General features: G+C 37.7%; 2 protein-coding genes across 3 annotated transcripts in view; both read left to right on the top strand.

Annotated features, from left to right (window-relative positions):
• The window catches only part of LOC109391672 (zinc finger protein 709-like), a 15508-nt gene extending 2619 nt beyond the window's left edge, over nt 1-12889 (top strand). The window contains 4 exon segments of the mRNA XM_019659433.1: nt 9726-9852; nt 10058-10118; nt 10516-12246; nt 12248-12889. Coding sequence (XP_019514978.1) covers nt 9726-9852; nt 10058-10118; nt 10516-12246; nt 12248-12350 — 2022 coding nt within the window. The 3' untranslated portion in view covers nt 12351-12889.
• LOC109391673 (zinc finger protein 14-like) overlaps nt 1-27888 on the top strand; it is a 77357-nt gene that overhangs the window by 2613 nt on the left and 46856 nt on the right. The window contains exon 1 of one of the 2 annotated variants that reach the window (XM_019659437.1): nt 2905-2982. The exons of the other annotated variant lie outside the window; for it this stretch is intronic. The gene's annotated coding sequence lies outside the window, so the exon portion shown is untranslated. Of the gene's footprint in view, nt 1-2904; nt 2983-27888 lie in introns of those variants that run through there. 2 annotated transcript variants of the gene reach the window in all.

The following is a 27888-nucleotide window of genomic DNA, read 5'->3' as shown; positions in this document are numbered from 1 at the left end:
CTGTTGTGATAGCGGGTTGCGGTTTTAACTGGAATAACTACACGTTCTTTTTAACTTCTGTAACTTACTTTGCATATAGCCCTGCCTTATAAAAAACCAGACCCCCGAGCCTGGGGACCGTTCTCCTTTTAGCCGGGGAGACAGTCGCTGAGCTCAGCTTAATAAAATCTTTGGAACCCTAATTTGATATCCAGCCTCTTTATTAATTGTCTGGACTTAACACCCTGAGCTGCCAAGAGGCGGCTGGATGGCGACTGGACTTGGAGCTGAGCAAGCTGCGCCCTTCACAATTAAGATTGAAGGACAACAACTTGGCTGTTCCCCTTCCCCAATTACCACCCCCCACCCCCGCAAAAAAAAAAGAAAAAAAGAAAAGGCTTTACTATTTCTAAGGCAAATGACTTCTTTTTTGAATGGGTGTGAGGAAGAAGCAATTGAATCTGCATATTCAATATGAGAACACCTCAAGCCTTTCAGAGATCTTTGAATTTTCTGCTTAATGTCAGGGCTTAATTGCAACCCCCTAATGCATTATAATATATATATATATATATATATATATATATATATATATATATATATATATATATATATATATATAATACGCTGAAAATATCCCCTGTAGAGGAACAAACTCTTACAATGCCCCTTGTCCTTTTTTGTCAGAAAAGGATTTGGAAAGATTGATGGTCTGCAGTTTTATACCTGTTAATGTTTGAAGGATGAAATCTTGGAGTGATTTTCTATGTAGAAACTTAAGTTAATTCTAAACAGCAAATGTTAATTAGCAATAACAAGAAAGCATACGAAAATATGGTATGTGTAAGTTTTTCTGTTTGTTTTAAATGAATAATGCATTGGAAGGTTCATTAAATTCCTGAGGTAGGAAAGTAACTTTAGAAGACTTGCTCCCTGCATATCCTGTGTTGTTACCGTAGACACCCTGAAATAACCAGTTTTAATTACTTTTCCATTATCTCGCTAGTGTTTCTTTATATAAAAACAAGCCAGTGAGAAGTGTCCTGGTCCCTCGCTGCTTGTGAAGAATGCCCGAGACACAAAGGAATAGAAGTTAGAAAATTTATTCAAGGACGGGAGTTCACATAGCTGCCCCGAGCTCCTGGCCCCTCACCACCTGGGTTTTTAAGCTCGCCTGCATAGAATTCTTCCATCATGGGTAGCAGTCCCTGAGAAACCTCCACAGCATTTCCTGCTGACTGTGGATGTAGTTAATCACTAAGCTTATCTTGTTGGCTCCCAAGCCCATTAATCACTAAGCTTGTCTTGGCCCCCAAGCTTGTTAATAACTAAGCTAGTCTTGTTGCCTCCTAGGCTCGTTCCTGTTAATTCCTTACTTGTTTCTTCGTGGTTTAATGGGAGACTCAGACGGGGCAGCTGCCTGCGTCTGCAAGCAGGGAGCAGGGAGAAGGGCTCAACAAAGAAACAATGGATTCTACCAGCACTTCTGTCTGAGAGAAAGCTGCCCCTCCAGCCCTGGCGCTGAGCTCCTCCCCACATGTCCCTGGCCCCTTTGGAGCTGCTACCCCAGCTCTGGAGCTCAGAGCGAGTCAGTCACTCTGTGAGAGCCACGTTATCAAAGAGGATAAAGAGGATGTCATGAACAGACACGAAGTCAACAGAAATGCATTTTTCTGGTGCATTTAGAGCCCCTGGTAATGCAAGGTGCTGGGAAGAAAGCTGGCTTCCAGAAGTTCTGATTGAAGAGCAACGACTCCTCCTGGAGAGAGACATTTCCTAGGTTACAAGAAAGAAGCTCCTAAATAGCTTGATACAAAGACCTGCCTGTCCCTCCTCCTGCTTATTCCGTGAGGGTTTCTGAGCGAGTTTCTGAGCGTGTTTCTGGTAAAGCTTTAGGTCTTTCACTGGACACTTTAGAGCAGCTTGAACAGCACGATGGCCTCATGGCTTACTGGCCTTATTACGGTATATCACCAGACAGGCAACATTTGGCCTGAAAAGAGTAGATTTTTCTTCTGTGATTTGTACATTACCCAGAAACCTCTTGACTTCTTGGAATTTTTAGTAAAAATTCTATTTTCTCAGCGACCACATTCAGGCATTGCTCCTAACAGCTTGCTTGGCTCACTCACCACCAAAACCAACTGGCTGTGCCCGCAGCAAGGGTAATGGCATTGCTTTGGCAATAAACCTGAAGAGCAAAATAAAGTTGCTCTTTCCACAAGCCCCCTGCCGGTTCCTGAAAATCACCCCAAACTATCCGTCCATTTTTTTTGCATTTATTTTATTTTCCAGTTAGAGTTAACGTTCAATATTGTCTTATATTGGTTTCAGGTGTACAGAGTCGTGGTTGGACGTTTACATGGTTTACGAAGTGATTCCCCTAGTGGGTTCGTGCCCACCTGGCATAGTGATTACAATATTATTGACTATATTCTTATGCTGTACTTTACATCCCCAGACTCTTTTGTAACTACTAATTTGTATTTCTTAATCCCTTCACTTTTTTCACTCAGCCCACAACCCTCCCCCCATCTGTCAGTGATCAGTTTATTCTCTGTAACCAAAAAAAACAAAAAAAACAAAAAAAAACCAAGACAGTGCAAATGCCTATTTTCCTTATCCATGTTTGTTCTTGTAATGAGTGGTTGGGGTCCACATATTTGATGTTTGACTCCTAGAAACTTAAGCCCCACCCCCTTCCTCTCCCCCTCCTGCTTCTTACCTGTCAGGCTGATGAGAAAGCCTGGAGGCTCTGCGCTGTGAGCTGCTGCTTGCTGGGGAGCCCTCCTGTGAGCTGTGCTGCCCTGTGCTGCACTGGGGACCCACCGAGCCTGGGGTCTATATACAGAGGACTCTGAGTCGATAATTTGCTGTCCTTTGGGAGGAGGAGTGTGGGACTGGAGTCCTCCTTGCAGTGGCCTCGGTTCTTGTCTTGGGTGGAGCCCTGCTGTGTGTTTACAGTGAAGGTGTGACTGGGGCTGAGTTCTCCTTGATATTAAGGTGAGTAGCAGGATGATTCAACCCTGTGAAGGAGCTGAGCCCATCAGATGATCACGCCTTAAAGAGCAGGCATTTTTTTCTCTGTTTTTAAAACACATTTAAGTTGTTTTTATTAAAATATAGTTGACATACAAGATTATACTAGTTTCAGGTGTATAACACAGTGATTTGACATTTATATATTTCATAATGTGATCATCACCGCAAGTCTAATAACCATTTGTTATTTGTAACCTAATGTTATTACGATATTATTATTTTGTCTGTTCTCTGCATTATATTCCCATGACTTATTTATTTATAACTGGAAATCTGTATGTCTTATTTGTCTTCACCTTTTCCCCTCATCTTCCTGTTCCCCTTTTCGCTGTCAACCATGTTCTCTGTGTCTATGAGTTTGTTCTGTTTTCTTTGTTCATTTATTTTGTTTCTTAGACTTCACATGTATGTGAAATCATACAGTATTTGTCTGACATACTTCACTCAGCTTAATACTGCTAGGTCCATCAATTTTTGTCTCAAATGGCAAGATTTCATTTTTTTATAGCTGAGTAATATATAGGTATATATATATATGTATATGTGTGTATATATATGTATGTATATATATATATATATTTTTTTACATCTTTACTCATCTGCTGATGGACACTTGGCTGATTTGATGTCTTGTCTAATATAAATAATGCTGCAGTGAATTTAGGGGTACATATAACTTCTTAAATGTGTTTTGTTTCCTTCAGGTAAACAGAAGTAGAATTGCTGTTGTGTGGTAGTTTAAGTTTAATGTTTTGAGAAAACTCCATAGTATTATATTTTCCATGGTGGCTACACCAATTTACATTCGCACCAACAGCAAATGAGGGTACCCTTTTCTCCACATCCTCACCAACGCTTGTGATTTGTTGATGTATTGACATAATAGCCATTCTCACAGGTGTCAGGTGATATCTCACCATGGTTTTAATTTGCATTTTCCTATGATTAGTGATGTTGAGCATCTTTTCTTGGTCATCTGTGTGTCTTTGGAGAAATATATTCAGGTCCTCTATTCATTTTATAATCGGATTGTTTTTTGCTGTTGATTTACAGGAGTTAATTTATATATTATGGATATTAACCCCTTATCAGATATATCATTTGCAAGTATTTCTCCCATTCAGTAGGTTGTCTTTTTGTTTTGTTGATGGTTTTCCTCACTAGGCAAAAGCTGTTTAGTTTGATGTAGTGCCATTTGATAATTTTTGCTTTTTGTTGGCCTCACCGGTGGATACATACCCCCCAAAAATATTGCTAACACCGATGTCAAAGACTTTATTGCACATTTGCTCTTGTAGAAGTTTTGTGATTTTAGGCCTTACATTCAATTCCTTAATTTATTATGAATTTATTTATTATGAGGTGTAAGAAAGTGGTCCAACTTCATTTTCTTGCATGTATCTGTTCAGGTTTACCAACACCATTTATTGAAGAGACTATCATTTCCCCGTTGTATATTTCTACCGCCTTTGTCACAGACTAATTGACTGTATAAGTGTGGGTTTATTTCTGGGCTTTCTATTCTGTTCTAGTGAGGCATGTGTCTGTTTTGGTGCTAGTACCATTGTTTTAATTACTATACCTTTGTAACATAGATTCAAGTCAGTGAGCCTGATACCTCCAGCTTTTTTTCCCCCTTAAGGTTGCCTTAGCTACATGGGGTCTTTTGTGGCTTCATATAAATTTTAGGATGATTTGCTCTAGTTCTGTGAAAAATTTTATTATCGATTTGGTAGGGATGTGTTGAATTTGTGGATTGCTTTGGGTAGTATAGAACTTTAAATGTATTTTTTAAATTCATGTGCATTACATGTCTTTTCATTTATTTGTATCACCTTCAATTTCTTTAATCAATGCCTTATAGTTTTCAGAGTACAGTACCTTGCCTCTTTGATTAACTTTCCTAGGTATTTTTTGGGTGTGATGCAATTATAAATGGGATTGTTTTCTTAATTTTTCTGAGAATTTGTTATTATTGTATAGAAACACCACTGATTTCTGCATATTATTTTCATATCCTGCAACTTTATTGAATTCATGTATATGTTTTGATCGTGGTTTTTTTTTTCTTCTTGTAATTTTCAGGGTTCTTTACATACAGTATCATGTTATCTTTAAATATCCAGAGTTTTACTTTTTTCCAATTTGAATATCTTTTTTTTTTTTTGTCTGATAGCTATGGTTAGGACTTCCAATAGGATGTTGAATACAAGTGGTGAGAGTGGGCATCTTCATCTTTTTCCTGATCACAGGTGAAAAGCAGTTAGCTTTTCACAGTTAAGTGTGATATTAGCTGTGGCTTTGCTATATATGGCCTTTTTCATGTTGAGATATGTTCCTTGTCTTCCCACTTTGCTGACAGTTTTTATCATTCATTTATGTTGTGTTTTGTTGGATGCTTTTTCTGATTCTATTGAGATGATATGATACTTATTTTTTTGTGGTATATCATGGATTGATTTGTGGATATTGAACTTTCCTTGCAGTCCTGTAGTGAATTCCCCTTGATCATGGTTTATGATACTTTTAATGTGTTGTTGAACTCAATGTGCTAATGTTTTATTGAGGATTGTTGCATCTAGGTTCATCAGGGATATTGGTCTTTAATTTTCTTTTTTTTCTAGTGTTATCATGTAATGCTGGCCTTGTAGAATGAGTTCGGAAGCATTTCTTTCTCTTCAGTTTTTGGACTAGTTTGAGAAATATTGACATTAGTTCTTGTTTAGGTATTTGGTAGCATTCTCCTGGGAATCTGTCTGGCTGGACTTCTGTTTGTTGGGAGTTTTTTGATTCCTGATTTAGTCTTGTTACAATAATGGATCTGATCAGATTCTCTGTTTCTTCCTGATTCAGTCTTGAAAGAGTGCATGTTTCTTGGAATTTATCCATATCTTCTAGGTTGTCCAATTTTTTTTTAATTAGTTTCAGGTGTTTAGGTTGTTGAATTTATTGGTGTGTAGCTGTTCGTAGTATTCTCTTTTGATCTTTTGCATTTCTGTGATGTCTGTTATAACTTCTCTTCTTTCATTTCTGATTGTATTTATTTGGGCCCTGTCTCTGTTGTTCAGTGTAGCTGTTTATCAACTTTTTTGTCTTTTCAGAGAACCAGCTGTTACTTTCATTGACGTTTTCAATTTTTTTATTTTCATGTGATCTTTATTGTTTCCTTCCCTCTACTAACTTTGTGCTTTGTTCTTTTTCTAATTCATTTAAATATAAGGTTAGGTTGTTTGAGATTTTTCTTGTTTCCTCAGGTGGACTTGTATTCCTAGAGACTTCCCTCTTAGAAACTTATTTTGTTTTGGAACATTGTGTTTCCATTTTTATTTGTCTCAAGATACTTTTTCATATTGTCTGATTTATTTTTGTAAATCAAATTGATTGTTTCATAACATGTATTTTAGCCTCCACATGTTTATGTTTTTTTCCAGTTTCTTTCTTTTTATTGATTTTTAGTTTCATACCATTATGGTCAGAAAAGATGCTGGTAGGATTTCAGTATTTTTAAATTTATTGAGATTTGTTTTGTGTCTAACATGTGATCTATCCTGGAGAATTTTCCATGTGGACCACAAAAGAATGTGTATTCCACTGTCTTTCATAAAATATTCTGTGTATATCTATTAAGTTCACCTGGTCAAATGTGTTCTGTTGGACAATTTGAGGCCAATGAGCCTTTGTTGATTTTCTCTCCGGGTAGTCGGTCCATTGATGTAAGCGGTCTGTGTTATCTACTATTATTATGTTACTGTCAGTCTCGCCCTTATATTTGTTAATATTAGCTTTGTGTATTTAGTGCTCCTATGTTGGGTGCATAGATATTTACAAGTGTTATATCTTGTTGGAATGATCCTTTTACTATGTAATGTTCTTCTTGGGCTCTAGTTACAGACTTTGTTTTAAAGTATTTATTGTGATATATGTACTGCCACCCTACCTTTTTTTGTTGTTTTTCATTTCCATTTGCATGAAATATCTTTTTCAATTCTTTCCATTTCAGTCGGTGTGTGTCTTTAGATCTGGGTTTTTTTTTTATCCAGACACACTTTGTCTTATTATTGGAGCACTTAGTCCATTTATAGTTAATTGTTGATAGGTATGTATTTATTACCATTTTGTTAATTGGTTTTGGTTGTTTTATAGTTCTTCTCTGCTTTTTTTCCTCTTACTCTTTTATTCTTGTGCATTGATGACTTTCTAGTGTTATGTTTGGACTCCTTTCTCTTCTTTTTTTGAGTATCATAACTTTATGGTTTGTGGTTGCCATGAGCTTCATATATAACAGCATATGTTTACAGTAGTCTATTTTAAGTTGATGGTCCCTTAAGTTTGAACACATTCTAAAAGCACTACATTTTTTTATGCACCTTCCATACACAAATTTTATGTTTAGATGTCATATATTATATATTATGTGTTTGTGCCACTTAGTTATTTTAGATACACATGATTTTCCTACTTTTGCTTTTTAACCGTCATACTAGCTTTATAATTAGTTGATGTACTACTTTGACTAAATGTTTGCTTTTACCTGTGAGATTTTTTTCTTTCCTACATTGTCTTATTTTTAGTATTGGTCTTTTCTGATTGAAGAAGTCCCTTTAACATTTCTTGTAGTGCCATTTTAATGGTAATGAACTCCTTTAGTTTTCTTGTATCTGGAAAACCCTATCCCTCCTTTAATTCTTAGTGTTAACCTTATCAGAAGATAGAGTATTCCAGGTTGTATGTTTTCCTTTTCATGGCTTTGCATATATCATGTGATTCCCTTCTGGCCTGCAAAGCTTCTGTGGAAAAATCAGCTGATAATCCTGGGGCTGTTCCTGTGTATGTAAGTAGGTGCTTTTCTCTTGCTGCTTTTTCGATTCTCTTTTTATCTTTAACATTTTTGCATTTTAATTGTGATGTGTCTTGGCGTGCTTCAGTTTGTGTTTCTCTTCTTTGGGACTCTGTGCTTCCTGACAGGGATGTGTGTTTCCTTTACCATTATAAAGAAGTTTTCAGCTGTTATTTCTTTAAAGCGGTTTTCTGTCCCTTTCTTTTTCTCTTCACACTCTGTGATGCGAATGTTACTATGGTCAGTGTTGTCCTAGATGTCCCTGAAAGTGTCCTTATTAAAAAAAACTTTTTACCTTGCTGGAGTTCAAATTGTGCAGTTTCCACTATCTTGTCTTCCAGTTCGCTCATTCATTCTTCTGCTGTTTTTCCTCTAGTGCTGCGGTTCTCAACCTTCCTAATGCCGTGACCCCTTAATACTGTTCCTCATGTTGTGGTGACCCCAACCATAAAATTATTTTCGTTGCTACTCTATAACTGTAATTTTGCTACTGTTATGAATCGTAATGTAAATATCTTTTTGTTTTCTGATGGTCTTAGGCGACCCCTGTGAAAGGGTCGTTTGACCCCCAAAGGGGTCACGACCCACAGGTTGAGAACCGCTGCTCTAGAGTGACTGCTCAGGAACACTTCCTCCTAATTGGAGAATAGCAATAGCATGTTCTCTTGGAGGAAACCACTGCTGACACCTTAGGTATTGTATAACCATGCACAAATTCACCATCAAACCACTGTGACTGTCACTGAACTTTCTTGTAATCTTCTGCTTGTAACCTGTTCCTCAGTGTCAGCAGGACTCACTTTACACTGTCAATGGTTTTGCTAGAAAAATCACTTCTAGAATATTACCATCTCAATGTGTACATTCCTATATATACCAGAAGTTGGTTGGAAGTAGCCCTGAGACATGAGTTTAGCGGTATTGTAGTCTAAGGTGTCATGTCTTATCCTTGTCCCTGAGCTGTAAGCTCCAAATGATGCTCTAGACCATAATTGGACAGAGAGAGAAAGGATGAACTTGGTTTGTGATAAATGGCACACAAGGCAAAAGCAGCGCTTCCCCGTAAGAATATTTTCATTCAGTCAGCTGCATCTGATTATGCACATAACTTAGGAAATATTGCAGGTTACAATCCCGTCTGTTTACACTGTACTACAGACTGTTAAGTGTGTAACACCATTGTGTCTAAAGGATCAGTGTACATGTATCATCTGCGCCTTCAGTGAGTCATAATCGTATTGCTGGTGGAGACTCTTGTCTCGATATTGATGAAAACATAATATCTTCCAAGTGCTATAAAGTGAAACACAATAAAATGAGGTATGTCTGCACGTCTAATGGTCTGGAGGATTTTAGGTCAATATGGCAAGCTAAACTTTGTTAAAAGACGAATTTCCACAGGCCTCCTGCACTCTTCGTTTTTGGTGATGGGAATGGATGAAAAAGCTTCTAGTTTTTTGCTATATCTTTAGTCATTAAAACCTCATGCAGATGTGACCCTCTGTTTAATGGAGTACTATATATGATGGGTAATAAGGAAGGAGATGAAAGAATTTTTCTGAAAGAAAATCGTTGGTTTTAAAATAATATTTGTTTCTTTGTGTAGCACATCTGTTCTTTTCCAAAATGGTCTGAACACTGCTGTTAGAGAAGTAAGGTGGAATGTGATCAAAGTAAACATGCATAATTTCTATGTGTTTGTAATGGTGTTATAAGGAAGTAAATGTGGATAGACAGTAAATTTCTGATGATGAAATCCTAGAATAAATGTTTGGAAATGGAATAATCATATCTTACATTTGTGTAAATGGAGTCAAAGTGTCCAGTGCTGTCAGTCTCATGAATCACATATACTGGGATGTTTCAGGACCCAGTGGCCTTTGAAGATGTGGCTGTGACCTTCACCCTGGAGGAGTGGGCTTTACTGGATCCTTCACAGAAGAAACTCTATAGAGATGTGATGCGGGAAACCTTCAGGAACCTGGCCTCAATAGGTATGCATGACAACGTCATTTTCACCTTGTTATTAGAGGCCAAATGTTTTTTGCTCATCAGCATTTTTCTAAGATGTGAAATGTAGAAGTGGAGGACATTGATAAATAAACTGAGCATGGTCACAGTGCATCACAGAACTAGAATCTAATGATTTTTGTATAATTTCTAAAACTTTCAGATCACTGTTCTGGGTCTGCATTTTAGGTAAAGAATGGGAAGATCATGACATTGAAGACGAATACAGAAACAAGGAGAAAAAACGAAGGTGGGTCATATTCACAATAGAAAGCATTGTCGCTCATGAGAAACCTGGTATGCTACAAAATATTAAAAAGAAGCATCCAAAATAACACCTGCTTCAAATTTATTACTTGTGAAAAATTTTTCACCAAATTACTTTCTTGTATAAGACACAGATGTTCAGTGTTTATAAAATAGCTCACATGGAGACATTATTAAAGCCTATAATGAACTTCACTGTTTTGAAAATAGGAAGGCTCAGTCTTGTCTTGCAGGGTATTCAGTTATTCAATGTCAGACAATTCAGACAAGACACAAAACCTACACTTCGTTTTATTAACAATTTTATTTTTATTAGAATATTTGAACCATATTGTTGTTTTATAGCAGTCATTAATAATGTGCCTCTTGGTTTTTTTCAGAAGTCATAAGATAGAGAGACTCTGTGAAAGTAAAGAAGGTAGTCAATGTGAGAAAAACTACAGCAGTATTCCAAATCACAATTTGAAGAGGAAAACTCTTCCTAGAGTAGAACCATGGGAATATACCATGTGTGGAAAAGTCTTCATGCATCATTCATCTCATAATAAGCACACCACATGTCACACTGGACACAAGTCCTCTAAGTATCAGAAATACGGAGAGAAACCACATAATTATAAGGTATTAGGCAGAGTGTTCAGTTATCTTCAATTTTTAGAAAAACATGAAAAAAATAACAATGAAGACGAACCCAGTAAATGTAAGGAATATGGGAAAGCCTTCGTGTCACTCAAAACCCTTCAAAGACACATGAGTACGCATACTGTAGATGCTCCTTATAAATGTAAGAAGTGTAGGAAAACCTTCAGTTGTTCAACTTCACTTCAAATATGTGAAAGAACCCACACAGGAGAGAAGCCTTATCAATGTAAACACTGTGGAAAAGCCTTAAGGTGTTACCAAAGTCTTGAAATACATGAAAGAAATCACACTGGAAAGAAACCTTATATATGTAAAAAATGTAGTAAAGCATTCAGTTGTCTCCCTTATCTTCGAAGTCATGAAAGAATTCACTCTGAAGAAAAGCCCTATGAATGTAAGGAATGTGGAAGAGCCTTCAGATATCATCAAAGTTTCCGAAAACATGAAAGAAAATTCACTGGAGAGAAGCCCTATGATTGTAAGGAATGTGGGAAAGCTTTCAGATGTTTTAAAAGTTATCGAAGACACAAAAGGACTCACACTGTAGAAAAACCTTATGAATGTAAAAAATGTAGTAAAGCATTCAGATATCCCAGTTGTCTTCGAAGACATGAAATAAATCACAGTGCAGAGAAACCCTATCAATGTCAGGAATGTGGAAGAGCCTTCAAAACTCATCACACTTTTCGAAAACATGAAAGAAAATTCTTTGGAGAGAAGCCCTATGAATGTAAGGAATGTGGGAAAGACATCAGATGTTATAAAAGTTTTCAAATACATCAAAGAAATCACACTGGAAAGAAACCCTATGAATGTAAAAAATGTAATAAAGCATTCAGTTATCCCAGTGGTCTTCAAAAACATGAAAGAAATCACACTGCTGAGAAACCCTATATATGTAAAGAATGTAATAAAGCATTTAGTTGTCTCCCTTACCTTCGAAAACATGAAAGAAGTCACAATGAAGAGAAACCTTATGAATGTAAAAATTGTAGTAAAACATTCAAGTATCCCAGTGATCTTCGAACACATGAAAGAAAGCACAATGAAGAGAAACCCTATGCGTGTGAGGAATGTAAAAAAGCCTTCAGATATTACAGTTCCTTACAAATACATGAGAGGACGCACACAGGAGAGAAACCCCATGAATGTAAACACTGTGGTAAAGCCTTCACTTGGCGCACCACCCTTCGAAGACACATGAAAATGCATACTGGAAACACACCATATCAATGTAAGGAATGTGGGAAAGCATTCACCTGCCTTAGTTTGTATCAAAGACATGAAAGGACTCACACTGGAGAGAAACCATATGAATGTAAACAATGTGGTAAAGCCTACAGACATAAAGGTTCTTTACAAATTCATAAGAGAACTCATACTGGAGAAAAACCCTATGAATGTAAGGAATGTGGAAAAGCCTTCAGTCGTAAAAAAATCCTTCAAGTACACGTGAGAGTGCACACTGGTTAGAAATCATAAATGTGAACAATGTGGAAAAGCCTTCAGTCATTCCTCTGCCTTCCATAAGCATGGAAAGACCCACTGGATAAAACTTCTTGAATGTAAGTAATATGGGAAAGATTTGAATTGGCCCACATCCCTATATGTGAAATCTCCCACCAAAAAGAAATAAAATCTAAATAACTTATGAAGGTTTGATGGAAATTATTCATGTTTAGTGTTCCAGAAAACTTTCAAAATAAAAAATTGTTAAAATTGAAAATGAACTCTGTTTCCTACCTTTCTTAAAGTGCATTATTGGAATGTGGATTTCTGCTGTAGTTGACCCTTGAACAGCTTGGGCTTTAAAATCCCCAACCACCCGTGCAATTAAAAATCTGCTTATGACTCAAGCCAGCCTGCGTATAAGTGGATTTCTAACCCTCGGTTCTAAATGCAGTTGACCCTTGAATACCATGAGTTTGAATTGCATGAGTCTTGTTATATGTGGATTTTTCTTCAAGAGTCAACTTTACTTTCAGAAATGATTATTGAGGTGAGATAATTCTATGCGTTGTCTTTCAACAAGAGTACATAACATTAATAGGTAGTGATTTTTCATTAAATCAGTTACTCATATTATCTTTTTACATTTTGGAGCCTGTTATATCCATAGGTGAATTTAAGTGTATTTCTAATATGTAATTAGATTTAATTTTTAATGAGATTTTATTTTGTGTTCAGGGTCCTTTGAAAAATGACAGCTTGTTATTTTGTGGTATTTTCCTGCTGGCCTTGTGACACTTCCTTGATACCTGTCATCCATTCTATGTACCCTGTCTTATTTACTGACAAAGTTCCTCTCTTGTAGTGACAGGTATAGGAGCCTTTTTCCATTTTCCATGCTAATAAACAGTTGAAGTTATTTTTTATGTCAAGTTAATGAAAAAGTATAATTACATTTGGCTGTTTGCTTTTGTTTTTCTTTCTGATTGACACTTGGTGAATAGATTCTGATTTAAGAAGAGAGACCTGTGATAGCACAAAGTATCTAGAATTGGAGATATTCCCCTCTGTCGGTAATGTTAGGAACTCGGTAATGTTAGGAATGTAGAAAATTCTGCATTCATATGATTAACAGTAAACATTCACCATAAAGAGTTAGATACACTCATCATTTATCGTCATTTTTACATTTGGTAAACAATTTGTATATAGTATGTAGTCATGGTTTTGGATATTATTAGCTGGGACTTGAAATATCGTATTGATTTGGGCGACAGATATTTTTGGTGTCTTTTGGTTGTTAATGTCATTGAAAGGGTTTTTATTTACCTTCATGTATTTAAAATGTTATAGTATTTACGTGTTTATTTTACTGCTGTACACACTGACACAAGATATCCACCATGACACCATGGAGTTCCTTCCATTTAGGAAAACACCTACATTCGTGCTCACAGCTCTAGCCCATCCTGAGTTTATTCTATGAGAAGGATGACATCTATGCAAGTCTACTGTGATTCCCCAGTGAAAACACCAAAAAATGCTGAAGATATTTAGAAACAATCATCCAATAAATAATTGAGGTGAGCTACAGAAAAAGGGTATTATTTCCCATAATATTCTAATTTAGTATAAAGAAGATATGATACATTTTCAGTGTTGTTTTACCTCAGGAGTGGCTGGAAGTCTTTTGAGTCCATGATTAACAAACCCCATAGCCCATTTTGCTGTTCACAGATTTCATTTGCATATGGTTAGCCTTCTAGGACATGTTGTGGAAGACTGGGATAAAAAAAAGTATACATGTAAGTTTTTATAAAGAGCAAAGGAATTCAATCTTTGCAATTTTTTAGTGTTAACTTACGTATTGAGGTTTCATCCAAATGGGCACCAAGTGTGTCCTTGTTGGGTGATGAAACTTTTTCCATCTTTTGATGGCAGTATTATCATAGATTTGTGAAAACTTAGAAGTACACCTAAATTAAATACATATATTTGGATTATAGATGTATATAAAATAAATATTGGGTTGTCGGAAAAGTCATGACACACTTTTGCAACAAAAAACATAGAAAAAATACGTCATGACTTTTCCGACAACCCAATATATATATANATGAGGGCCAGTGACACTGCCCTCTACAGCTAAGATGCTGAACAACAGCTCAACCTGGAGCTGGGCTGCCGTGAGTCACCAGCGACAGCGTAGGCTGCAGTCCCCTGCTGCAGTGGGTTGCCATGGGCTACCATGTGTGGCCAAGCAGACAGCATGAGCGGCCAGCAGCTGCCGTGAGCAGCCGTCCAGAAGCCAGCGACTGATCTGCCTCTCCCGGGAAGAGCACAATGATGGTGCCAACTTGGGCCAGTGAAGCAATATCCTCCGCAACTAGACTGAAGAACTAAAGGACAGCAACTTGTCTGTTCCCCTTCCTCCAATTTCCCAGTGCTGTCCCATCCCCCAATTACGCAATAAAAATCTTAAAAAAAATAAAGGAGAGAGACCTGTGATAGCAAAAAATATCTAGAGTTGGAGATACTCCCCCTGTTGGTAATGTTAGGAACTTGGTATTATTAGGAATGTATAAAATTCTGCATTTCTATGATTAACAGTAAAGATTCCTTATAAAGAGAAAGATACAGACATTTCCTTCATTTTTGCATTTGGTTAACAATTTGTATATACACTATGTAGTCAGGTTTTGGACATTATTATCTGGAACTTGAAATCTAGTATTGATTTGGGCCACAGATATTTGTGGTGTGTTTTGGTTGGTAATATCATTGATGGGATTTTTATTTACCTTCATGTATTTAAAATGTTATAGTATTTACATGTTTATTTTACTGCTGTGCACACTGACACAAGATGTCCACCATGGTACCATGGAGTTCCTTTCATTTAAGGAAACACCTATGTTCGTATGCACTGTTCTAGTCCATTGTGAGTTTATTCTATGAGTAGGATGACATCTATGCAAGTCTACTGTGATTTCCCAGTGAAAACACCAAAAAATGCTAAAGATATTTAGAAGCAATCACTAATGAATAATTGAGGTGAGCTATAGGAAAAGGGTATTATTTCCAGTAATATTCTAATTTAGTGTAAAGAAGATATGATAAATTTTCAATGTCTTTACCTCAGGAGTGGCTGGAAGTCTTTTGAGTCCATGATCTACAAACCTCATAGACTTTTTGCTGTTCACAGATTTCATTTCCATATGGTTAGACTTCTAGAACATGTTGTGAAAGACTGGGATACAAAAGTAATAGGTGTATGTTTTTATAAAGAGCAAAGAAATTCAATCTCTTAATTTTTAGTGTTAACTTACATATTGGGGTTTCATTCAAATGGGCTCCAAGAGTGTCCTCCTTGGGTGATGGAACTGTTTTCATCTTTTGATGAGAGTATTACTATATATTTGTGAAAACTATCAAGTACACCTAAATAAATAAATATATATATATATATATGAATTACATATGTATATAAAATAAATATATATAAAATTAAAAAAGGAAAGAGACATTGGCTTTTATATGCTAGGAGAATGTTAAACTCTCCTGAACCTTGATTTTTATGTTTAATTTTTTCCACCACTATGGGATCCTTGATAGGAAAAATTGAACAAGTGGGAAGAAGGGCACATGCCACAATAGTCCTTTGTTTCAACTCTCTCTTAATTGAGGAAACACACTTTAGGGTTGCTCCTGCCCTCTTCTCATACACTTTCCCAGAATCTGTCTTTGTTAAATCATATCCTGTGAACATGTCTTTGGAAGTGTTGTGGTTCTTAAACATAAAGGTGAGTCCCAAGTGGGTTCTGCCCAAGGATGTCCTCAGTCATGGGCATCAGCATCATTTCCTTCCATTGTCTCCATAGACATTTCCAGCTCTTTTCTTTCCAACTCCAGCCTACTTGTGCCTGCTTACTTGGAAACAACTTAAGAAATCTCTGCATATCCCACTGTGAAAATTTTCTTTGAGGCAACACCAGACATCTGTGAGCTGAGAGTGTAACAGAGACAGATATAGAACCTATGTCATAGGCACACTTCCCGTGGTCACAGCAATTTCACCTTTTGCAAATTTATCAGCTCTACTGGCTTACTTATTCACCAACACTTAAAAATTGACTGACTTTGGGGAAAAAATGGTTCAAGAATTGTCAAATAATCATTCCATTGTCATCTACTTCCCCAGAACTGTTTACTCATAGAAGCTTTATCATCCCTGTTTTATGTATTGAAATGTCTCTAAATCACCCATGGTAGACATAAATTGCCCAAGGCATTCTCCAACCAAAATCTTCTATCCTCAGCTGCTGCTGCTGCTGCACACCACTAGAGAAGCCACTGCTAGCAACTGATAGTCTTTCTATCAGTGGAGGCCCTCGTAGGGCTCTAGTAGATGAGTAGAATATTATCTCGATCCATCTTTCCATTTTGCCCTGGGTCGTGAATACAGGACCCCTCAAGCTTTTTACCAAGAGGACTCGTCATTGAACAGATACTGGTAATTACAGAATAGACAAAAATGGTGCCTCTCACATATTCCAACTACAGGAGGCAATATGTCCTCCTGTGCTCTCATTGACACAATGTATTCTAGAGGACGTCATATTGTAGACACATTGGCCACTTGGAGAGTCACTTGGAACTCATGAATGACTAGAGGGTTCATATTTTTATTACTAGTGTGCTGCAACCACATCTGATGGAGTTTACTGCAGAGAAGCTGCATTCTGTCTCTAGTTCAAACAGGACTCACTCATGAGATCAATTAGTCACACCTCAAGCAATTGTGCTAGTATCAGTAATTCCCCAGCCTAGAATTAAAGTAATCTGCACATTGTTAGTTTCCTTGACCAGCACAATGATCTAGTTGTCTCATTTCACCAAGACTAACAGCTCATTCAGCGTTTCTCCCTGTGGCTTAAAAATCTCTGGGAATGTCTTGTCTCACACTTTCTACACAAGTAGAAATCAAGGTTACTCTCTACTCTGCAGAGATTCAATCTCAATCTGCAGAAGCTCATTTCATTGCTCAGGGTGATAAATAGTCTCAAATTTCTGAGACACATACCAACACCTCAGACCTTATAGTGTTGACCTTGGCCCTGGGGTCTCTCACAGATGCAAAACTCTTTAGAAACCTCTAACCTAAAGGTCTAGGCAAAATTCAAGAACTTCTGTCTGCCATGGCTAACTTAGTGTTTGACCAATGAGCATGTTGTGGAAAGAAAAAATGCCCCTGACACTATAATTGTTGCACATACCTTCCAGGCCAAAGAAAGGGTCCCTACAGCTAGTGGCACATAGAGCTTGGTATCCTCACCCGCTCTGATGCTCTTGTAACTAATAATATAAATGGAACGAGTTTAAAATGGAGTCAGACCTGCCCTCCCACAGGAACTACCTTACACGGGTTAATCCTCAAACCTTTAGGAATGTTAAAATGGCCAAATAGCCTTTGGACTGGGCCCAAAGCAACTGTGTCCCAAAGAACTGTTTGCAAAGGTAACAAGAAAGCAGATATATAAATACTGGACTGATGACTACATGAAAAAAATTTAAAACTTTGTTTAGAATTTGTATCACTATGTTAACTTAGTGCACCAATAGAAACTCCTTCTTTCTATTGATGTAATTCTTCCCCTTCCCTTTCTCATAAATACCCTTTGCCTTTGTGTCCGAATCAATACACTTTTTAGGCTTCTGCCTGAAGCAGTGCTTTCCGAATACCTGTTTTTGGATCTCAAATAAATTCTTGTTGCCTCTCACTATGACACTGTGATCGGACCATGGTAGAAACTCATAGACCAATTACTCATGCTAGCATACGTGACCTGCTGAAGGCAAATATTGGGTTGTTGTAAAAGTCACCACGTAATTTTTCTATGTTTTTCGTTGCAAAAATGCATCATGACTTTTCCTACAACCCAATACAAGGACTCACCAAGACACACTAGAAATTTATTGCTATTATTAACTTATTTCTAAAAATGCAAAACACTGGGCTTTTGAAAAAGGTATTCAATGGAACTAGTACCTCTCTTAGCACTTCAGGCTACAACTATCATAGGATGACCTAATGGATTACTTACACCAGCCTTGTCTATTTTTACAGATATCTACCTGCTGATAGAGGCTTAGTTACATTCATCCCCCAATCTTCAGGTGCTATTACCTGGTTCTGATCATCCAATTTACTGTCAGAATGGCCACTCCTACAGTTATTTGGTGTATTGTAGTTTTGAACCCTAACCACCACTCATATGCCCCTTCCAGGTCTTCCCAGAGTCTGTACCCTGTGTGTCATTTCGTTTTGGGCATCCTTCTTCAAAACACCTCTCACATTGTTGCCTCTCACTTTGACACTAAGATAAGACCATGATAGGAACTCATGTTGAGTTCCTCACTTCCAAGTGTATCCTCTGTTTCTCTCAACCTCTTATAAAAATTATCTGCAGGTTTGGGCATTCTTATGTAGTCATGACTTTGAAGGTGCCTGGAAATTGAAGTCTGATTGACTGGTTTTAAATGCCAAGTTCTCTCCTCAACAGCCATGGCAATCACGTTTTTTGTTTTATTTCTACATCTGAATTAGTTCTTAAATGATTAATCGTTGATTAAGCAGAAGTAATGGTGCTTGGTGAGCAGTACTTAGGTAAGATCAACCCAGCTAAGAGGCTGGGCCTCACTTACATGAGTCTAGACCAGCGGTTCTCAACCTTCCTAATGCCGTGACCCCTTAATACAGTTCCTCATGTTGTGGTGACCCCCAACCATAAAATTATTTTCGTTGCTACTCTATAACTGTAATTTTGCTACTGTTATGAATCATAATGTAAATATCTTTTTGTTTTCTGATGGTCTTAGGCGACCCCTGTGAAAGGGTCGTTTGACCCCCAAAGGGTCGCAACCCACAGGTTGAGAACCGCTGGTCTAGAAACTGGATCTTTTCAGTGTTCTTGTCCTAATGTTGCTCATAGTTGCTGATAAATAATAAACTCACAAGAAACTGAAAAAGGAAACCAAAAAAAAAAAACCCCCTCTGGCCTGTCAAACATAATGGTATTATTCTCCCACCAGTTGCACTCATGATGTATCATTGTCTTGAATCACTGGTACTCACCTGGGAACACATGTCATTTAGCAAACACATCATTAATAGCAATCAAGAAATGTTCCAAATGCTCAGAATTCATGCAGCAGTCAGCTAATGATCCAGACATTTTCCTTGTAGGTAAACTCCCTGCAGCCATGGTAGCTGATGACCACTTGGCTTTGGACTATCTATTAGCAGGCAAGGAGAGTTCTGTGCCCCTAAAAGGGCTGCTTGCTGCATGTGGTAGGCTACACAGGCAAAGTGTCACCAATAACATAAGAAATGAGATAAATTAAACATGTTACTAACATAGTTTATCAGAGTTTGGAAACCATCCTGAGCATTTTCCTGGATCTCTCCCCGTAACTTGGAACGACTGGAGTCAAATATATTCTGAGGCTTTGTCATCTTAATTACATGTTGCTTATAAAAGCACTGACCTCATTTTTGATATCTGCCACCTAATCAGGTTCAGATACCTGCTCACCCTGCGTAGCCCACAGAGTGTAAGCACTTTATGACAGTTGACATGTGCCGCTTTTCTTTTTGTGTCACGGGGTAGTAGGGTCAACTTTGAAAACCTGCAGCCTATACTACTACACATCTTCAAGGCCCAATCCATTCTCCTCTGCACAAGCCGCCAGGACCAGCCTGCCCTTGCCCTGTTCACCTTCAAAAGGACCACTGAGTAATTATTTTTCTATTCACTTGATATGTGTGGTGACATCTGTCTTTTCATCCAATCCCATTTTTTATAGGATGTTATTCTGCCCGAAAAGGGCAATGATAAAACAGAAGGTAAACTGTACCTCTGGTGATTCACAGATATTCTGGGTGTGAAATTTTTAGAAGATATCCAAATGCAGAGATCCCAGTTCAATCATGTTTTTAGATGAAATGGTCATAAAAGAAAAACTTTAAAAACACATTCATGGGCACTGGCAGTAGAGTCAATAAAAAAAATAGTACAGTGTCATGAGGAAAATACAGAGAAACAGAAGTGAATGGATTGTATCTGTTCTGTTATGTAAAAAGCTTTGGGTGGTCATTTTCGTCTTCACAACATGAAGACACTGAACAATCTGAAATGAAAAGCTCTTTTCTGATCCCTGAGAGATTTGCGATGACGTGGCAAACCTGTGTTTGCTCAAGCAAGAGATAGATGAATATAGAGAATTACCCAATAATGGGATGAGAAACAACTGGAAGCAGCAACGTCTGGGAACACATAAATTGTTAGAGATAAATTTGTTAGAGACACAATGTGGACTAGCTTGTGAGTTAAAAGCATTAGGGAGTGAAGATTGGAAATTACAACCTTATGCTCCATGCAGCAAATGTGGAAAAAACTTGTTGATATATCCACAAAGCATTCCATTCTCTGTACCTCAGGCCGTTCCTCAAAGAGAACCCGTTACTAAAACCTTATCTGATTGTGGAAGGAGCAGTCAGACAACTCTCAGACTTTACAGATTTTTCTCTCTGTGAAAAAGGGAGGAATAAATGGTAAGAAACTTTCTGAAGTTCATAGTCCAAGGATAGTTTTTCACCAAAACATGAAAGGTTTAATTATAACATAAGAGAACATTTTCTAACTAAAACACCTGCACACAATATTCCGGGCTCCAGTATAAAAACAGTGGATTAAAACAGCTGCAAGACATGGACTCTATTAAAGATTAAGTTTCTAGGACTACCCAGACACACCAGGGGAAAAAAAGCAGAAGGACCCTAGAGGATATTGAAGCCCCAGTCACCTATAGGTATAGAAAACGTTAAACATAGTCTAACGCCGTTGTAGAAATTGTAAAACATCACAGTAAAGGCTTTTTACTTCAAATGTTATTTTTAAATATATAAGTAGGAATTCTATAACATTTATGGTAACACCGGTCAAAAACCGAATTGAAAGGGAATTGTTAAAGTATCATGATGCAAAGAAAAATGAAAACATCTTATGAAAGCTAATTGGATTCAGCTAAGGATTAGTATAGGGAAGTTCATAGTGATAAACTCTTATATAAATATGTCAATTAACAATGCATATTTACACTTTTTAAGGAACTAGAAAGAGAACAAACTAGACCCAAAGTTAGCAAAAATTAGAAATAATAAGGAATAAAGCAAATAGAGTACAGAAAAACAATAGTTTCATTTTGGGGGGAAAAATCAGGAAACTCTTAGACTAAGTAATATGAGGTAAAGAGAGAGGACTCAAGTACATTAATGAGAAATGAAAGAGGGTGTATTACAATGGATGCCTCAAAAATAAAAATGATCAAAAGAACTAAGATAAACATTGATAAGTGATCAATGAATAACCTAGAATAAATTGACAAATACCAGGAAACATACAGTCTACCAAGATCTAAATTTTAAAATGCCTGGACAGTCCAATAACAACACATTCAAAGAATACCAAGCCTCCTTAAACTCCTTGATGGACTGGAAGTTGAAGGCATGCTTCCAAATTCATTTTATGAAGCCATCATCTCCCTGATCTCAAAGCCAAAGACATCACAAGAAGACTACAGGCCGGTATCTGTGTGTCAGCTGAGATCGGCCATGTACGAGATATCAAGTCAATCATTCTACTGGATGTTTCTGTGTAGCGTTTTTTCAGTGAGGTAACCATTTCAATGGGTAGAGTTCAAGTAAATCAGATTACCCTCCGTAATGTGGGTGTGCTTCATCCAATCAATTGTAGTTCTCAATAGACGAAAGATTGACCTCTTCTGAACAAGAAGTACTTTTGCTACTAGACCTGGGGTCGGCAAACTTTTGAGACGGAAGAGCCTCCAGGGGTCAGCAAACTGCAGCTCGCGAACCACATGTGGCTCTGAAGTAAAATTGAAAATGAAAATAAAACTATCAAAGTTTCATTTATAAAATTTTTAGAGGATATTATTCACATAATGGTGATTATGTAAAAATATATTTATGGCTCTCAATTTTTAAATTGTTGTGAGGGACAGGATTGGCTCTTCTAGGGGTCGACAAACTTTTGAGATGGAACATACCCAAAGAGCTGCATGTGGCTCGTGAGCCGCACTTTGCCCACTCTTGTACTAGACTGTCCTTGGACTTAAACTAAAATTCTTCCCTTTGGTTTTCATACTGCCTATCTAGATTACAGATTTCTGAGTTACCCAAGTCTCCAAATCACACGCGCCACTTAAAGACAACAAAAAGAAAAGTTAACATGTATGTGTTAACACACATGCTTACATACACACATCATGTTCGTTCTGTTGTGCTGGAGAACCCTGACTGACATCATGTTTTATGTTTAAAACTTTATAACTCAAATGAGTGATTCATTTTAAAGAGAAGCACTTCTGTTTTGTAATCCTCTATACAGTAATTATGAGTTATTCACTAACTTTTTGCAAACCATAAAAATATCCTTTTTCTATTTTGTTCTCATACAAAATGACAGGTGATATTAGAGCTTCTACTGTCATCCTGGAATCGGCCTGATTCGAAACATATAAGGGAGGCATAACATTGTGAGGAGCTGTGCTGACCCACTGCCCAATAAAATTGGTGAAATCTCTTTTAGTAACAAAAATTTAGATTCACTGGAAATAGTCCATAAGGAAAATAGCAAATGAAGAACTTTTGTTTTTTGTGTGTGTTTTTTTGTTTTTGTTTTTATTTTTAGCTGAGCCATCCTGCCACCTGTTGGCAGCTCAGCGGCAGCTCAGCTCCAGCCTTGAATCAAACCAGTGACCCTGTTGCTCAGAGCTCGCACTCTTGAACGAGCTGTTAACCAACTGAGCCACTCAGCCGGCCCTAAAAACATTTGTTCAATAAAATCCATGAAGTTTTTAAAGAAACATGAGGGTCTGTAATATTTCAACCAAGAGCTCTTCCTCCATAGCGCCTCCCTCCCAGCTCATGGTGAAGACTCCACTGCAGATTACTGCAGCCAAGAACACGTGGCATCCTGTGATCTCAGCTCCCATGACGAGGGCTGATTTCCCTGAAAGAATAGGACCTCAGTGTTCTGATCTTTGCCCACAGCTACCTGTTGCTGAGGATTAATAAATTCTGGGTGAGTGCGCTTGACAATTGGGTACACCACTGTGACAGTCCCTACACATGGGAGGGGCCATACCTTTGGAGGGGCCACCCAGGCCATACCTTTGGAGGGGCGTGCTGACGACACTTGGGCTCTGATCACCCATTTTCCAGTGTTTAAGGTCACTGTACTTAAAGCATTTTTGAGGGCCTAAGACACAGTCAAGAGGACCTGTGGCTGCTGTGTCTCTTCTCCAGTGAACACGGAGCAGTTGAAATCCATTGTCACTCAGAGAGGGGCTTCCCATTGCACCCATAACATCTCCAGGGTCCTGGCACAGAAATGTTGTCTGTATGTGGGGACAAACAAACCACAAAACACAAAGTTATTAATTACTTTTCAAAGGATTCACTCAGTTGGCAAAAGATCATGAAAGGTTCCCAAGGACACTCTCATAAAGTGGAGAATGAGGTGTAATGCAGTCAGGGGTCTTGTGTATTTAATGTGTATACGCTCTAGACTGTAGGTGGACTATTTTTCTGGAAACAACTAGGGACTTATACTGCTGCGAGGAGGCTTTTAAGGCTCAGAGCATATATCAAAGAGTGACCTCAGAAATTATTTCTACAAAGGAAATAGATGTTTTGGATTTATTGACAGAGCAAGGTATACCCCCTGGGAACTAGTGATAACAATAAAGCCATCAGCCAGCAATTAATGGAGCTTAACCACTGGGTGTGGTTCTTGAAAGAAGAAGAGCACCCTACCAATACCACTTTTCCAGGACAGTAGGCATACCCAAAGCTGTGTCTGACCTTGGATCTATATCCAAGGTTTCACTTTCTGAAGGACATAGCCTTAACTAAAATAATGCAGCCAGTTATTTCTTCTTAAAGAAATAAGTTAAATAATCACTTCAGAAGAAAGGGTATCAGGATCCAGAGTTACTACAGTATATTACCTAAAATGTCCAGTTGCACAAAATTCTGAGACCTGAAAAGATACAGGAAGGTAGGAACCACACACCGGAAAATACAGCAATTAAAACTTGACCCTTGGGGGATTGTCACTTAGAGGGGTAAAAAGTATAACTATTGCACTGTGTTGTACAGCTGAAACTAATTCTAAAAAATGTGTATTTCATAATAAAAAATAATTTAATAAAAAAATAATTGACCGTTGTGCCTGCCGGGTGGCTCAGTTGGTTAGAGCGGGAGCTCTGAGCATCACGGTTGCCGGTTTGATTCCTACATGGGGATTTAGCAAACAATTGCTAGATATGACACTACTAGTAAAATTAGGATGGGGGGAAGGGAATTTAGATTTCATTAAATTAATGACTTTTGTGCTTCAAAGGACACAATCATGAAAATGAAAACACCCTTTGGAATTTTTGTGCACTATTGCAGGGAATATAAAATTGTGTCACAGGTATGAAAAATAGCATGGCAGATTTCTCAAAAAATTAGGAACTGAGTTACCATCTGATCTAGCAATTCTTCTGGTTAAGTACTCCAAAGAATTGAAAGAAGGAACTCAAACAGATATATGTCCATTCACATTCCACAATAGCCAAAAGGTAGAAATCCATCAACAGATGGATAGATAAAAAAATTTGGGGTATATGCATAAAACATAGTATTTTAGCTTTAAAAAGAAAGTGAATTCTGACACATGTTACAAAATCAATGAACCTTAAGGCAATTATCTAAATGAAATCAGCCTGTTAAAAAAGTCAAACACTATATGATTCCACTTGTGTGAGGTACCTGGAGTAGTCAAAAACAGAAAATGGTAAATGGTTGTTGACAGGAGCAGGGTGAGGGGAGAATGAGGAATTGTGTCCGATGGGTTCAGAGTTTCAGTTCTGGAAGATGAAAATTTGTAAGGGGTGCAAGTTTGTACACACCATCAAGCACACATTTCATTGTCATAACATCAGAATTCAAGGCTGTCGTTGTTTTAGGAAATGCATGTTTTTGTTTTCTTTTTAATTATTCCAAAATTGTTTTACTTTGTTTCATCTTTCAGGTGTTCTTTTACTTGTCTTAAGTTTTCTAATGAATGATTAAATAGATTAATTTGAGGAGGTTCAGTGTGGAATATTTCTCCTATTATTATAAAGATTATTTTATTTTCTATTGGCCTCGAATAACACCTCTCCTTTTCTGTTGTCACTGTCACTTCCTGTTCTATAATATATCTATAATGTCAAATGTAATGGGTTATGTAATGCAATTAAGAGTCAGAGATTACCGCCCTACATTTAACAACAACAAAAATAACCCAACTATATGCTTTCTACAGAAGATGCTTTTTAGATTCAAAGATGCAAAAAGTATTAATATGACAGCAAAAGGATGGGGAACAGACACATATGTAAACATCACCCACCCAAAAACTGGATAGGCCATCCTAATGTCAGGAAAAAGCAGACCTTAAAACAAACAAAAAAATAGGGCCGACTGAGTGGCTCAGTTGGTTAAGAGCATGAGCTCTGAGCAACAGGGTCGCCAGTTTGATCCCCACATGGGCCAGTGAGCTGCACCGGAGCTGAACTGCCGCTAAGCTGCCAACAGGTATCAGGATGGCTCAGCTGGTGAGAGCACCTGCTCTTAACAACAAGGTTGCTGGTTCGACTCCCTCATGGGATGGTGGGCTACACCTGCCCACAACTAAGATTGAACATGGCACCTTGAGCTGAGCGGCGGTGAGCTGACCACTGGCAGCCGGATGGTGGCTGAACTTCGAGCTGAGCTAGCTGCGTCCTCCACAACTAAGTCTGAAGGACAATAACTTGGCTGTTCCACTTTCCCAATATCCCAACACTGTTCCCCTTCCTCAATTCCCCAATTAAATCTTTTTTAAAAAATGTAATATAATAGAGATATAGAGGGCTATATTATGAAAAAGATCAATTCATCTGGAAGCTATAAAATTAAAAACACAAAGGGCCGGCCGAGTGGCTCAGTTGGTTAAGAGCTCGCTCAAGAGTTTGAGCTCTGAGCAACAGCGGTTCGAGTCCAGCCCGAGCTGAGCAGCCGCTGAGCTGCCAACAGGTAGCAGGATGGCTCAGCTTAAAAAAAAAATTTAAAACACATATGCACCTATTAACAGTACCAATATAAATGAAGCAAAAGGACTGAAATAAAGGGAGACCCAAATAACAATTATTAGAGACTCCATATCCCACTTTGAAGATCATCTAGAACAGCAAGGCAAAATATCAAGAAAGACATAAAAGACTTGGGAAATACTAAAAACCAAGTACACATAACATATCTACAGAAGACTCCATCCAACAACAGAATATATATTTTTCACAAATGCACATGAGACATTTTCCAGAGTAGACTAAATGCTAGGACATAAAATACAATTCATAAAATTTAAATCACTAAGAATATATACAACCTATTGTCTGGGGCAACAATGGAATAAAATTAAGAATCAATAACACAGAAAAAATGGAGAAATTCACAAACATAAGGAAATTAAACAACACAGTCCTAAATAACCAATGTGTCAGAGAGGAAACCGGTACAGAAATGAGGGCGATAGTTTATGTTGCATGGAAATGAAGACAATATATCAACGTTTGGGGCAGCCGGGTGGCTCAGTTGGTTAGAGTGTGTGCTCTTAACAAGGTTGCTGGTTTGATTCCCACACGGGATGGTGGACTGCGCCACACCCTCCCTTCCCCCCACCCCTCACCCCACCCCACCACCCCCTGCAACTAGATTGAAAATGGCGCCTGGACTTGGAGCTGAGCTGTACCCTCCACAACTAGATTGCAGGACAACAAGTTGACTTGGAGCTGATGGGTCCTGGAAAAAACAGTTACCCAATTAAAAAAAATAAAAGAAAAAAATATATACCATCGTTTATAGGTTGTATCTAAAATAGTACTTAGAGGAACATTTATACCTGTAACTTCCCATACTAACAAAGAAGAAAGATATCAAATCAATAACCTAACTTTCTACCTTAACACACTTTACATGATGAGCAACCACATGCAAAGCAATGAGATGAAAGAAATAAAGATTAGAGCAGAAATTAATGAAATAGAGAATAAAAACATCACACAACAAATCAATAAAACTAAAAGTGAGTTTCATGAAAAGATCAATAAAGCCAACAAATCTTTAGCTAGATGGACATAGAGAAAAAAATGGAAGCTTCAAAATCCTAAACTCAGACAGAAAGAGGGACAATTACACTGACCTTATAGAAATAAAAAAGATTATAAAGGAATTCATGAATAACAGCATGACAACCAATTAGATAATTTAGATGAAATCGACAAATCAGTAGAAATACACAAAGGAACAATTAACTCCAGGAAAAGAAAAAAGAAACTCCTACAACTATAAAAAGTGAAATGATTGAATTACTACTAATCAAAAAATTACCCCAGGGCCGGCCGAGTGGCACGTTGGTTAAGAACTGGCTTGGGATGCCAGAGGGCCCCAGTTCGGATCCCACATATGAGGGCCAGTGACACTGCCCTCTACAGCTAAGATGCTG

This window comes from Hipposideros armiger, unplaced genomic scaffold (genome assembly GCF_001890085.2).
Source record: "Hipposideros armiger isolate ML-2016 unplaced genomic scaffold, ASM189008v1 scaffold_298, whole genome shotgun sequence".
NCBI classification, from domain to species: domain Eukaryota; kingdom Metazoa; phylum Chordata; class Mammalia; order Chiroptera; family Hipposideridae; genus Hipposideros; species Hipposideros armiger.
The sequence above is the reverse complement of the archived record's forward strand: the minus strand, read 5'-3'. Positions and strand labels throughout refer to the sequence as shown.